Source organism: Vanellus vanellus (assembly GCF_965231255.1).
Source record: "Vanellus vanellus genome assembly, chromosome: 10".
In the NCBI taxonomy this organism is placed as follows: domain Eukaryota; kingdom Metazoa; phylum Chordata; class Aves; order Charadriiformes; family Charadriidae; genus Vanellus; species Vanellus vanellus.
The window spans coordinates 10,197,023-10,211,601 of NC_138915.1; the positions used below are offsets into that span (position 1 = coordinate 10,197,023).

Here is a 14,579-nt window from a genome sequence, read left to right on the forward strand (position 1 = left end):
GAAGAATACTAGCCAAATTTGTCAAGCAAATTATAACCGTATATATTTATCTTACAACCTTCACTTCAGTACTGCTCAGGTAGAAACTGAAGTCCAATACTGGTCTTCTCGTGAGAACCAAATCAAGTTCTCGAGTTCTTCACAGCAGCGAAAAGGTTCAGCCTTACAATGATAGCAAGAATCCAAGATTAGACTGGGAAAGGAATCAAATGACAACAGCTGTTGCCGCAAGCATTTGTGGGGGCACGTAAAGAGAATTAGCTCTAAAGAGGCTGTTGTTCTTCCCACCTCCAAAATAATACTTTGCACTTCAAGAGGTAAACTGCCCACACAATTGTCAGTTCTGGAGGAAGACAGAGAAGAATGGATTACTGAAGAGCCACAGTGGGGTGCTCAAGAAGGAATACCGATGAGAAGGAACTGGTCCTTTCTTGGTCTTGAAAAAAATCAAGACCCAAACAAACTACAATTACAGCTCTGAAATACAGAAATCAAAAGACTAGAAAGAGAACAACAGAAGAAAACTTCTTTTATCAGTGAGTGCACCTATTGGATACAAGAGGCCTGAACTACTACACCACAGTCCACTTCAAACTAAAACCAAACAGATGTAACCCTTGGGGTGTAGGAGAATGAAACCTGTCTCTAAAGTAACAGAGCTGGTACACACCCATGTAAAACTGAATTAAAATTGTTCTAGTGGTACTTCTTGACAACTAAAAAGAACTTTTCAGAAATGCTGCTATTTTTTCCGATTTGTAGATAGGAGAAAAACCATGAAGAAATGTTAATTCTACTGTCTAAAGATCCTCTTCTTTCCTAGCCTACTCTTTCTTTTTTTTCTCTTTTTCCTATGGACAAGTATGAGTCAAGCTTCTTGCCAGTCAACACCCACTCTCCAGTCACAGGAATATCAGAAGCTGTATCTGCTGTAAGATGATTTCCTAGTATTTTATCTATAGAGAAACCCATCCCTTTGTACATCCTACCAACATCAGTCTGACCCCTACCATCTCTCATTTTCACTGTGTTGTTTTGCAAGATCCAGTTCTAGTCAATCTCAGCAATTCAAAGTTATCGAATACATGGCATTATTCATGCAACAATGGCCAGTTATTTTATGCTACAAACTATGAAAAAATGTGTGTGTATATATATTTAATCCCACACAAAATCCTCCTGAATAAAATGGGACTGGATAAAAATGAGTCTCTGCAAGAAGAGGCAACAGGCCCTTTAACCGTAAACTTCTTTATTAGGTTACATCTCCATCTGCCTCTTTTTAACACCAAGAATAGTATCAGGACATATTAATTACTTTCATCCCAATGCAAGTCCTACTAGCTAAGAAATGCAAAAGTTCAGGGTTTTTTTTACTCAAATTACTTCAGGGAAAACAAACAACGTACCTCCAGCTGTTTGCTAGCTTCTTCATTTCTCAGTATCAGGGATAACTTGGTACGAAGACTTCGAAAGTGCATATCAATCAGCATATTTGCCCGCTTTGTTGTTACATCATTGATTGACTAAATTATTAATAAAGAAAACACAGTGGTTTACACATGAACTTTTGAAACAAACCACTGCCAATGGTTTGGTTAATGTTTGTACTTACCAAAATAATAAGCTGGTGGTTTTCAGAATCATATGTTACAGAAAAAGCTCCAACTGCCTTTTTGAAGTCCTTATGTGCAGATTCTTTGGCACACCTAGGAATAAAAAACACTACTAAGTCAAAACCAGTAAGTGCTGCGTTTATGTTTCACAGTCAATAAGATTAATTTCTTAATACAAAGAATCTAAATAAATATATCCAACTCCTTCCTTTTAATGTAGATATTATTTTATTCTGTTATCATCCTTTATTATACTGATTTTTTTCATTTGTTTTCACAAGTAGAATTAGAAGTATTTCAGAAATTTTCTGTATTTACATCTATGTAATGACAAACCAGTTAAGGAAAACTATGTTAAAAAGCTGTAATAGTTACAATCAGCAAGTCCAAAATTTCAAACACACCATGAATCAGTATGATGTGTGACTTCACTGTAACCACTTGCAGCATTGTAATGACCTTATGCTCATCTCATGCTGTATTTTGCTTCTCCAGGCTTCTTCTGTCCACTTGCTACTTTGTGAACTTATATACTGTAACATTCAGAAATTCTTAGCTTAACCTGAATTTATAATTTATTCCACACTTTTGATACACATGTTACTGCCTCAAAGCAGAAAGTTATATGAAGCTAGAAAAGGGGAGTCAGTATTAATCTGAATTTTAGAGCTATATTTACATGAGAACATGTCCATAGGAGAAAACTAGCTGTTTCTATATAATGCTATGGGAGGTTTGATTATTGCACAACTATTCCCACAGCCATCATCAAAACACCTTATGCCCTACAATAAGGCCATACTTTCTCTTATCATTAAATACCAACTTGCATAGATTGCCAGATACTCTACCAATGAAAGAGCGACCACTTGAAAATTACCAATAAAGCTGACAAAGAATGGAGTCAGGTTAATCTGTGCACATGATTGAACAGCTGTAAGAATAAAAATCTTACTCTATTCTGCACACAAACCTTAAAACCTTGAAAAAAATATTTCCTCCTCCAGGACTAAACTGCATTTCAAAAATCTTCTTTTCTGTATCTTAAGTATGTGCATGTCCACATTTGTATTTTCCACATTCTTACATGCAAAGTTTAAAAGTTAATTTAGAGCAGTAAAAAGCATTTATATTCCATCTTGCCTCAGGCTCAAGAAGTTACCCACATTTTGAAACAAGTTATAAAGAAATGCTTGTACTTACATTTGCCTTAAATCTTCTGGAACTGCCAGTTTGATTTTATGAAAAGTATCTTTTGTTGCGGGTTTATTGGGGTTCACAGATCTCAAACGCTCAATTGTGACAATTTCGTTGTATGTAGCATCACAGGCTGCATATTCTATTACGTAGAACTGATATAAAAATAATAAAATCATCCAAGCCACACATTTTATGACAAGAGTGAGCATTACACTATTAAGTGAGAGGCACTTTTGTTAACTGTACCAGTCAAATTTGAACTTTTCAGGTTGAGGTTAATAGTAATTGCAACAGTCCTAGTAAGAAACTCTTGGAAAGTGAGGAAGGACAGGTTAAAAACACTGTGCACATCAATATAAAAAAAAAAAAAAAAACCAACATAAGAAAAATGAAGCATAAATAAATATTTTAAAAAATATATATGTATATATGCATATTCCTACCTCACCCTTTATCATTCTCACTTTAGCCAACCACCAGCAGCAGGGTTCTTTCTCATTTGCCCTGGAATAAACCTAAACAAAATACATACATGACTTATCTGTAGCATTCTTAAAGACATCATAAAAGCTACGAGTAACTAATATGATCAGGAACTCTGCTATAAGAACAAAATCCAGCCAAATATATTCGTACATAAAATCTCTAATCTAAGTACTACATAGCGAGCATATAACAGCTGAAATGTCTATTGGAAATACAGGTAGGATATAAAATTATGTATATAAGACTGTACAGTTAAATAATATTGCACCCAATCTACTTGCATTAGTTGCTTCAGTCTTGCATACAGTTAGAAGAGAGATAATGAAGCCTTTTGCATCTGTTAATCAACAATATTTCTAATTGTGTGTAGGTTTGATGAGGTCCTACCAGTGGGTGGGAGAGAACACGTATCTACACTTCTTTAGCACATACATGATATCAGCCACAACTACAAAGAAGTTTTGCCATTTTCTTATCTTGCAAATCAAAACAAACTTAGATATCATACAAGCAAAATGTAAATCTTGAAAGCTCTTTTTTAAAAGTAATTATAAAAATCAATTTTACAAAATAAGGAAGTTTTATGAATGTGCTATATGAAAGCCAGTCTTTCTACATATACATAAGAATTTACATACACATATTTTTATATTTTATGTAAGCACATATATAATGCAAATTATCTCATTCAGCTTGAAGTTTGGGTAATACAGACGTTATTAACTTGTAGCTGAAGAACTACAGTCCAGCATCTATTTCTAGATTAATTCAGTTCTGATAAAGAACTGATCTGTAATCAAAGAAACACTGATCATGATTGTAAATCAGCATGGAGGTCATGGTACATAGAATTTCAGAAGAGCTGTATGGTTTACAACTGTGAAAATATCCTTCTGATGACATGCTTGACATTGCATTTTATGTAGTACTTGGAACCAAAAAAGGTGACAACCTGTAACATGGAAGCAAACCTTCCACATTTTTCACCCTGAGTTCTCTCACTTCTCAAAACAAATGTTGTTAATGGAGCATACATACCTCTACTTCATCGCTTTCATTTATATCTTTATTATAGCCTGCAGGTGGCGGAAACCTCACATCATGGAATGGTATTTGTCTCTCGGGTTGCCAGCTACAAATAAAACCACAGTGAATGGCCTAAACATTTTCACCTTCTTTGTAAATAGAAATCAGAAACATTTTCAATCCATTAATTTTATATTTTTTAAGTTTTGGGGAGCTTTTGTGCATATATGTACTAAAGGTAATGTGATCCAATGTATATATTATGGGAAGAAACATACCTAAATGACCATTAAACATCTTAAATGAATTCCTAATGCTATCTGCACTGTTTTGAAATCTTCCAGCAGCAGTTTTTACTCTACAGATATACGTTATAACTCCAATATTAGAACCACAGGTTAAAAAACATTTCATAACATGTTTGGACACTTCCTTCAAAACAAGCCTGCTTCTTCTTTTTCTTTGGTTCTGCTATAGATTATGAAAACTTGATCAGGATTCAGTCTAAATACAGTTTTAATTTTCAGTTTCTTTCACAGAGACTGGATAAAGCATGACAGGAAAAGATTATTTTTAAAGAAACTAGAAAACAATTTCCAGAATACAACAGATGATGCCATAACAAAGATTCACAGGAGAAAGCATAGAGTAGGGTGGTATTTCCTTCCTGAAGGAAATGAAACCTGAACTAAGTGGCATAATGGAAGTTTAACTTTTTATACCCTTAAACAATGGGAAACAAACATCATGTCATTTCTAGCTTAGAAAACTGGTATTTATCACTTATCTACAAGAAAATGTTTGCAATAATGTAATCCATTAAGTCTAAAATAAGCCATTCACATGAGAGAGGCAGTCATGGCACCACTGCTGTCTTATTCAAACATGGGTTGTCATCATGTAGATTCAATAACAACATGCTTAGCTTCCCAACAAAACCCACGTTAGTGTAGTTTTGTACTTAAACATATTTAAGTACAAGTCCTAAAAACAATTAAAAGCATTTATACAGAAATGTCACAACATAGTAAATATCAAACATAATTCTGGAACATGCTAGCAGCAAGCTAGAGTCTCTAAAAGATGCTACTCTGCATTATTAAGTTATATTTAGGTTAATCAAATGCAAGGTTGATACTCTATCATTTATAGGTATAACATCAGCAATACACTTACTTGTTTTCAAACGCAACTGTTATAGAATCTTCATGCACATCCTTTACAAAGGCCTGTGTAAGAAAAAAATAGGTGCAATTATGGTCTGCTCATGGATATTTTAAAAAATAATTTTAAACCCGTACAACACCTTCCTTTCACAGATATCGATGAAACTCAAAATTTAAGTATGCTTTCAAGTCAGCCTTTTTAATTTTGCAACAGACTTATACAAAACGCATACTGAAAGCTGATAACCTCCTTGGGCTCATGACTGCCAGCGCAGCGATACACAGCGAGAATGCCCAAGGTATACATGGATTCTTCTTACTTTTTGGAAGTAATGGGAGAGGTTACTAAAAAAATCAAAACATCATTCTGAATAGTTTTATAAATAAAGTTTAGAATGTTTGATTTTATAACACATTGTTTATTTTGACAGAAATTAACCATGTCAGTACTCCTTTAAAAAACAAAAAAATCTTGTCTCTTCTCTTTTACCTCAAGCTAAGTTTGAATATCACACTAGCAAAACTCATCCATATCCATTTCAGCACAGCTTTCCCCTTATTCACTTCATCACACTTAACTTACGTAGTACATAAACTTAAGATAAATGCCCTATAGCCTTCCCTCAGTTTTCTTCTGGGGGATGAATAGCAGTGGTGCCAAGTCTCCCATGCAACCACAAAGCAGGTACAGAACTAAGATTCCGCACTGAGATGGCTTTTCCTGCCTTATGCTACTCAACTGACTGACCTTCGATTAATTTTCAACTTAAAGCCCAAATGTCCTCCCCCATCTACAGAACAGCAAGATCAATGCTCAGAGAACTTCGGGATTTACCAATGAAAATATTTTTCATAGCCTCAAATGATGGAGGTCACTGACCAACCAGGGAAGAAAACATTAGGGTTTTTTTTTTCTCCCCTCTTTCTTTCTTTTTAAAAATATCTCTAAGAACTACTGAAACAGACAAACATTGGTGAAGTCCCGAGTATTCCCCTAATATTTGTCCATACATAGCATATCCTTGCAAGGTACATAGCTAAAGGCCCATGAGCAAGGATGAGTATAAGTTTGTTCTACCAATGGAGGTCTGCCTTAGTAGATCAAAAAATTCTCAATAAATTGAAAATAATTTAGCAGTAACTACCTCTTCTGAAGAAGAATTAGTTAATGAACTGTGGAACATTTTATTCTTCTTGCATTTCAAGTTTCCAAGACAAGAACATCTCGTATCTCCTATGAGGAAGCAAGAGTTTCTTTCCTCATACGGAATCTAAATGATTTTAAAAAAATCTTCCAATATTTTTCCTTTATAAAGTATTCCAAAGTATTTACTGAGTTGCAGCAGTATCTCAGTATCAATGAAGAGCAATACCCAATGACTGATACAGCGCTCCAAGAACTGGTTATACTAAAGTTAAGCAGCACCTGTGCACAAGTGTCATTACTCAGGAACATTCGGTAGAAGAAAGTGCAATGCTAGTTAATAATCTGAAAATAACTAATGCCACCTCGAATAGAAGTCAAAGCAAAGCCACAATGACAATAGTAAAAAATGGTTTTATACCTAGCTCACCTCTCAATACTATAATAAGGTTACCAGAAAAAAAAATTGTTATCGCTAGCATCCAAAGGAGATTTAAAAGTCTCTAACAGTATTTACATAATTACATATCTCAAAACTCCAAGATATTCCTTCCAAGGGGATATAGGCATAGTTGATATATTTTAATGACGTGATACACAACAGATTTAAGACCACATCTCAGGATCATGTTGACAGTAGTACAGAAATACTATTTACAGATAGAGGCAATGGAACTCCCAGTTGAACATTACACACACTGAACATTTATCTAATGTTTCATATTGCTGTATCTTCCGTAAGAAAATTCCAGAACTGGATATGTATTTGACAAATACTATGGCAGTCCTGACTCATTTCGCAATACACATCACCTTCAAAGGCTCCACCCATATTTCTTCCAATGTTTGTCATGTGCAGCTCTGAAGCACCTATTCTTATAGACGTAGCAGAAATGGATGCCTTTAATACCTGAAAAATACTGTAGTCACTACCACGTATTTGGTACGACTCCTTCATGCCACAGATTGGAAAGGGACAGGACTTAGTATTATTAGTAACACTCGAGTATGCAAAAGCAGAGATAATTTTATAAAGCAAATCCAACAGAAATTACACCAAGAACATTTAAAACAGGTAAGAGTAACACATGACAATATCCTGAGAAAGAATTTGTTGATACTTAATTGTCTTCTATTCATAAAATAGCAAAAAATCACTTCTGCTATGAAAGACACTTTTGGAGAAGTCATCCCCTCTATGGTGATGAAAACACCAAAAGATGCTCTAAATAGCACTTTTTAAAATTACAGAAAATAACAGAAAAATACACAGGCACAGCAGCAAAGAGCAAGACTACATCTCATACTCAGATCTGATGGCTCATAACATCCAAGTCATCTTGAGTAGAATCCCAGTGACTATAGCACTATCCATAACTAGTGGTAATAATGCTAAAACCTAACGTTAATAAGTATACCAGAGGGCGACCCAAATAAATGTGAGTTAGCCTAAGACCTTTAAACAGTCTAGTACTTATGTTATGTGGAAAAAGTAAAACTTGAGACACACAGCTAGTTGAGAGTATTGAACTACGCTCTCCTGTTGAAGCTCTCCTTAAAGAGGTCTTCAACATTGCTTTGGTCACAAGGTCCAGAAACCTGAAGGAACCTGAACCAGGAATATTAAGGATAAGTGTTGACCACACACAGGTACCATCAATACAGACATTGCTAGTGAAAACTATAAAACTAAGAATTTCTTTAGTTTGTACCAAGTTCAGAAGACTCAACCACAGGAACATATGGAATACCTGGTTTTCAATCCAGTCTGGCCAAAAAAGTTGATGTCATAACGCTGTTTGCCTTTTAATTTCTAGCCTTGCAAAATTACAAAAATTCACTGTAATGAATTTTTAATTAATTACAAAGTAAATGGCGACTTGCCAAATAGATATTTTCAAATACACAATATCTACAACACTTCTGCCTACTTCCATGTGAGATTTATGCTTAAAAAAAACAGTTAACGAGACAAAATATATTAATAACCCAAGTATTTCATTGTCTAATCCCATCTACTCATACAAACGTGGTTTTTGTTGTTCTCAAGTTTCTTGTGACACAGAAAAACGTCAGAGATACTTATCACATCAGTTTTTCATAATTGGTATCATAGCATTATGTCAATTTTCCTCTGGTATAAATATTTAAATAGATCTGTACTAAGTTAAATGTATTTAGAATCTACAGCACTACGTATTTGTACACTTCTAAGCACAAATAGAAATGTTTTGAAACATTTCTAAGTTTCCGTAAAAATAATTAATACTTAACCATTAGTGTCTTTGAAAAACCAAAGTTAAAGGTTATCAGAACTGTTTGTTTTTCTTTATTCTGTGATATGTGTAAAATTATATACAACGCTAACAAGAAATGAGACCTTTAACACCATAATCCAAATTCACAGACACAGGACAAGTCAGCCCCAGATGCAAGAGGTACTGATTTCACACAAAGCATTATGAAAAGTACAATAAGCATTCATCAGCCTTTTTGGGGAAAAAAAAAAAAAAGTATAAATTGGGCATGGAAATTCAAACATAAAGGTGCACATATGCGAGTTTGAAATGCACACCCAAGAAGGGACAGAACACTAGCTATGATGAATGCGAACACATAAATGAAAAGCATTAAAAATACAGTGAAACTATGTGGAATTAAAATGAGGGAACAGGACAGTGAAAGACTACAGCAGCTGGGATATCACTAATAGCAGAGATACCAAATAAGAGTACAGAAAGAGAAATCAGAATCAGTAAAAAAAAAGTTTGCTTTTACTTCTGTGAGCAGAAGTACATTTTGCAATGGCTAAGGTTGATTCTTCTTCTCTAATACGGAAAAAAATCAAATGTAAGTTTTCTACACCAAATTTGACTGTCAATCAGACAAACCATTAATATTTCTCTCCACGCTTCAGACATAATTAAGTTTACAATCCAACACTGACATGTCATGGCATTTCTCAAACACATGACCATGCTCATTCTAAGAAGGGCGAAATGATGAAGATATGGTCTAAATTTTACAAATTATTTAATACCAAGTAAGAATTATTGGAAACACCAGTATATTTGTTATTTTTGTGCTAAATGGAATGACAGACACTTCAAAGGAACAAATAAAGGCTCCAGCTGCCATGAAGTTTTGTTGCTTTTTTAAAAAATGTTGCTGATGTTGCTCACATCATCAGAAGTAAGCATTGTCAATCATTTTAATAAAGGACGATAATTAACTGTAAGGAGTTAAAGTAGGGAAAATATGCTTTTTAAGATTAAAAAATGGTATGTTGATACAAATGTGCATCTACTGTTTGCATCACAGTTCAGTAACATTTCGTACCTGTTGGAAGGAGAAAGTCAAAAGGGAACTCACATGGCTGATCAAATCTGAGAAAGCCAGGCCAGCCAAAGAAACAGAATAGGGAAAGAAGAATAGTCACAGAAATGGTAACCGAACGAGGGAAAAGGGCACAGGCTATCATCCTCAGAAGGACTGAGCAGACAGACTTGTCAATGTACAGAGACTAGAGATATTTGCTGAGGGTATGTCTGCACGGGACATGGGACAGTGAAAGAAAACAAAAAAATTATATGGAATGCAACAGGAGGCCAAAGGAACAGTTGTTAATAGTGAGACCTGAAGTAATAAAGGACTAAGAAAGATGAATGATTTTGTCAGTTACAGCTTCAACAAAAAAAAAAAAAAAAAAAAAAAAAAAATCAGAAGTATCTATAAAACCAGGGAAACAATGCCAAAGTGCTGAAACCACTGGGATAAAAAGCGGAAGATTTTTAACAAGGCTATGGAGCACAAAGTGGCAAAAATTGGTTACAGACAACATATAGATGCTAACAGCAAACATCATTCCAAAACTATCTGCCCTGTAGACAGGATGCTTTCCATCTTTAGCAGAGGATACAAGAGAGAATCCCTCCCCAACTGGAAAAAAAAAAAAAAAAACAACATCAGTCCTATGCTGGAAAGGCATCCAGCACATCCCCTTTTAGAGGGAAATAACATCTAAAGCTAGTCCCAGAAAGATTAGAGAAGGGACTGTCTATTAGTCCTCTGAGGATGAGATAAGAACTTCAAAACCCAATTTACTACACCTATACAAGAAAAGATGTGAAAAGATATGCCTAATAGCACACATCTTCAAGACTTAGTTACTCAGCTGAGAGCTGCAAAAGGGCAGTTCCCTCCCCTAAGGATTCACAGTTGGACCAGCCTTCTTAAAACACGTAACTGAATCTAATCTTTTCTTTCCAAGGATTCTGGGCCCAGCAACATACCAAGTCATGACTAAGCATCTCTATGTACTAGATTGTCAATTATCCCTGAATCATGCTCATTGACTGCACTGCACTCTCCATGGAATAATTCATCTTAGCCAAGGAGAAAAAAATTCATGAAAATACAAAGCATTCACCAACCAGTATTTTAATTCCATTCAGAAAGAACTAGTCTCCACTACAGCGATCGCACCAACACACTCCAGTATTCTGTGAAACACAGAGCACCTGACCACTATGAAATTTTAATTCAAATCTTCCAGTTCAATATGAATGCATCCTCAAACCACCTCCTATGTTTTGTGTGGAACACGATCCCTCTAGATGTATCTCAGAATGCATTCTGGATCAAGTCCCACAGGTAATACAAGCAGAGAAAAGACTAGTTTATTACTCTCAGTAGGGCTTAGGTGACAATTAGGCACCAGTTTTGCACTGTCAAGATCAAGATGCTGCTGGGTACACACAAATGAAACTAAGTGCTGAGGGACTAGAATTTGTAAGGTCTTCAAAGGGAGCTACAAGGAGGCTATGAAAACCTGAAGTGGCAATTAGGTGTCTACTTGTGCCACTTAGTTCATTCATACTCTAGCAGCCTCCTATTCTTCTCCTCTTGATATCAAGATAGAGGTGTATTTTTTCCAAAACATTTACATATTCTGATGAAGATCTTCAGAACAATTCAAAGCCAAAGAAATTATCACAAGTTATCAGTAAATCATGAGATTGAATAAAAGAATTGTTTTGCTTTTGATTTGTATGCAGTGTTACTGCTGTAAAACATCTCTCAGGAAGCTGCTTAACAAAACTTTTGAAATGAAAAAAATAAAATAATCTTGCAATTACATCCATACTTGACATCATCACACACTTATTGTTATGCTGGGTCAACCAATTCATTTTATAATCAAATTCCTCATCTGCAAAACGGGCATAAAACTCACAGGAAAACATTTAGATTAATTATTTAATAACTAAGTGATACTCACATTATGATGAAATCAAAAATTGTACCTACAAGTCAAGTAATTCAGGCTAGACGAAAATTGTTGATTTAGTGAGCATTATTGCATGAGGGTTGTTTTTTGTTTTAAACTTTTTTTAGTTTCAAAAAAAAGTTGTTGCATTTATCTTAAGTGTGATACTCCATCTAGACAGGTGAAGACCAATAAATCCGTGTGCCCCATTTGTCCCCTTAGATAATTTAACCAAGTCCTCTTGGTTAGAGTTTAAGAAGAGACAGAAGAATTCCTATGTTTAAATTTCTAAAAGTTAAAAGGCAAAAATAATATGCAATTTGGAGGCAATGTCTGTGTTATACCTTGGGTACACTAAATCATGCTTCATGAATGAGCTCCCATGAACATTTACTCAAATGAAATTTTCACCGGAACTACAACCACCATTGTTGATATGTTATGGACAAAAGGGGAACAGGACATGATGTCAAAAATAAAAAAAAAGTTACAGAAGCTTTCAATTCTTTGATAATACTTGTCACTATGTCATTTTTATCATCATCTATTTCACGATTGTGTAAATACTAATAATTTGATGAAAGCCTCATTAGAAGTTCTCTTATGCAAAATATTTCTGCATTCTGTCTCTTTCTGAGCGCATACTCTATCTTTAAAAATATAAAAATGATTTTTGAAAGTGCTAAATAGTTTAATTCCAGGAAGCAATATTCAGATCTAGGACTTTGGCTACAACACTGTAAACCCACAGGATGCTTACTTACCATATTTACAGAACTTGTTTCAGATGGATTTTTTTAAAAAAAGTAGCATTATTTTCAGAATAAGATATTATCACTTGTATTTTCAAAAATAAGCCTTTAAGAGGTCTTTTTTTCTTAGAAGCACTCAGAGATGTTGGAGCTGTATCATTTGGATATCAACCCGCCCTACCACACTACCATCAGAGTGTGAAATTCTACCTGTTCCTTCATTGCTAACATAAATATTGGATGTCGCACAATAACTAGGCCCAATTTTTAAAGCACTAGGAACATTTAAACGATGGTAGACTTGCAGAACATGATCCATGACTGTTTCTGGTATGTTGATAACACGTCAATGATAGTAGGCCCAAACCCACCGTGTCCAAGTTTTATTTTTCTGTGAACAGGGTAAACCCACAAATTATATCCTATTAATATGCTGATTAATACAACCCAACTCATGCAAAGCCACAGCAATACTACACAGTATTAATAAAAATATGAAGTACTCAGCATATACGTTCAAGGCTCAGTGATGGCTTTATTCAGCACCAGCACACGGGCTTGGAAACAAACACAGAATGCCACTAAGTAGTCTCAGTAAGAAGTACATTTGATAATTAAATGTATTTAGCAACTCAGCACATATGTATTTGGTCAAGCGATGCTCTCCTTAATATCAGCAGGCAGTGTCCCCCACCATAGCATTAAGAGCAGGAATCCACGACAGCATTTTATCACAAACGTGTATTTAACAAGCTCCCCCCTCCTCCCCCGCCTGAAACGCCGTGCATTACCGCTGCAGCTCTCCGGCAAACCTGGAGAGCGAGACAGACTTTCCTTAAGTAGCGACAAAAGCTGAGGATTTAGCAATTAATGCCCCATCCCCAGCCCTGATCCTCGCAGCAGCGCCGAGGAGAAGGCGGCCCAGGGCTCTCCCCGCCGCCTCTCACACACCGGCGGCGCGAGGGCCTCCCCTTCCCACAAAGGGGGAAGGCCCGAGGCCTCCCCGGGCGCCGGGGCCCTCTCTCGTCTTCCCTCGCTCGCTCGCTCCCTCCTCGTCAGGCCTCGAGTCCCCTCAGCCCCGGGGCGGCGGCGACCGCGGCTCCTCTCACCCAGGAGGCCCGGCTCCCTCTCCCCACACACCGAGGGGGACCCGCCGAGGCCTCCACCCCTGCCCCACTCTTCCTCCTCCTCCTCCTCTCCTTCCTGCCCCGGGGCCTCCGCTTTCCCTCAGCACGGGGAGGAGGAGCCGCCACCGCCGCTGCCTCCTCCTCCTCCCGTCCCAGGCCCCACTCCCTCCCCTGAGGCCCAGCCCGACCCGGCCGCCAGCACCCGGTACCTTGTAGAAGGCCCCGTTGGAGCCCCGCACCTCCACCACCAGCTCCTCCATGTTGTGCGGCGGCGGCTCGGTGCGGGAGACCCAGGCCCGGCGCCTCCTCCCTTCCCTTCCCTTCCCTTTCTCTCCCTCTCTCTCGGCGCAGGAGGGGGAAGCGGAGGAGGAGGGGGGTGTGTGCCGGGGCGGGGGAGGGGAAGGGGGATCTCGGTTCACTCCGAGCCCGCGGGGGTGGGGCCGCGCCGGGGGCGGAGGGGCGGGCCGCGGGGGGGGGCGCTGCCGGGAGTCTCCGCGCCGCCGCTCCGCGCCCTGGGCCGCCCGGAAATGAAAGCGAAACGGTCACCGCCGGGCGGCGCGCGCGCTGGGAGGAGGGGGGGGGGGAACAGGAGGAGGAGGAGGGGGGGAGGGGGGCGCCCGTTTCGAATGTAAACGCGAAGCCCGCGTCACGTGACGCGCCGCGGCGGGGGTGGAGAGCTGGCCGCCGCCAGCACGCGCGCTGCGCGCACCACCGCCTAACGGCCGGGGCGCGCGCGCGCAGCCGCAGCGGCAAAGGGGCGAACGAACCCGTCAGTTCGGACCGAGGTCCCGCC

The 14,579-nt window shown here is 38.0% G+C and overlaps 1 protein-coding gene across 4 annotated transcripts in view; it reads right to left on the minus strand.

The window, feature by feature from the left end:
- The window catches only part of FMR1 (fragile X messenger ribonucleoprotein 1), a 32,877-nt gene extending 18,684 nt beyond the window's left edge, over positions 1-14,193 (minus strand). For 3 of the 4 annotated variants that reach the window (XM_082488171.1, XM_082488173.1, XM_082488172.1), the window contains exons 1-7: positions 13,996-14,193; positions 5,505-5,557; positions 4,341-4,434; positions 3,260-3,331; positions 2,820-2,968; positions 1,616-1,709; positions 1,410-1,526 (exon numbers count right to left, since the gene is read on the minus strand). In XM_082488171.1, coding sequence (XP_082344297.1) covers positions 1,410-1,526; positions 1,616-1,709; positions 2,820-2,968; positions 3,260-3,331; positions 4,341-4,434; positions 5,505-5,557; positions 13,996-14,046 — 630 coding nt within the window. In that variant the 5' untranslated portion in view covers positions 14,047-14,193. The remainder of the gene's footprint in view (positions 1-1,409; positions 1,527-1,615; positions 1,710-2,819; positions 2,969-3,259; positions 3,332-4,340; positions 4,435-5,504; positions 5,558-13,995) is intronic. The other variant, XM_082488170.1, reaches the window with a different exon arrangement.
- Between the last annotated feature and the right edge of the window lie 386 nt (positions 14,194-14,579).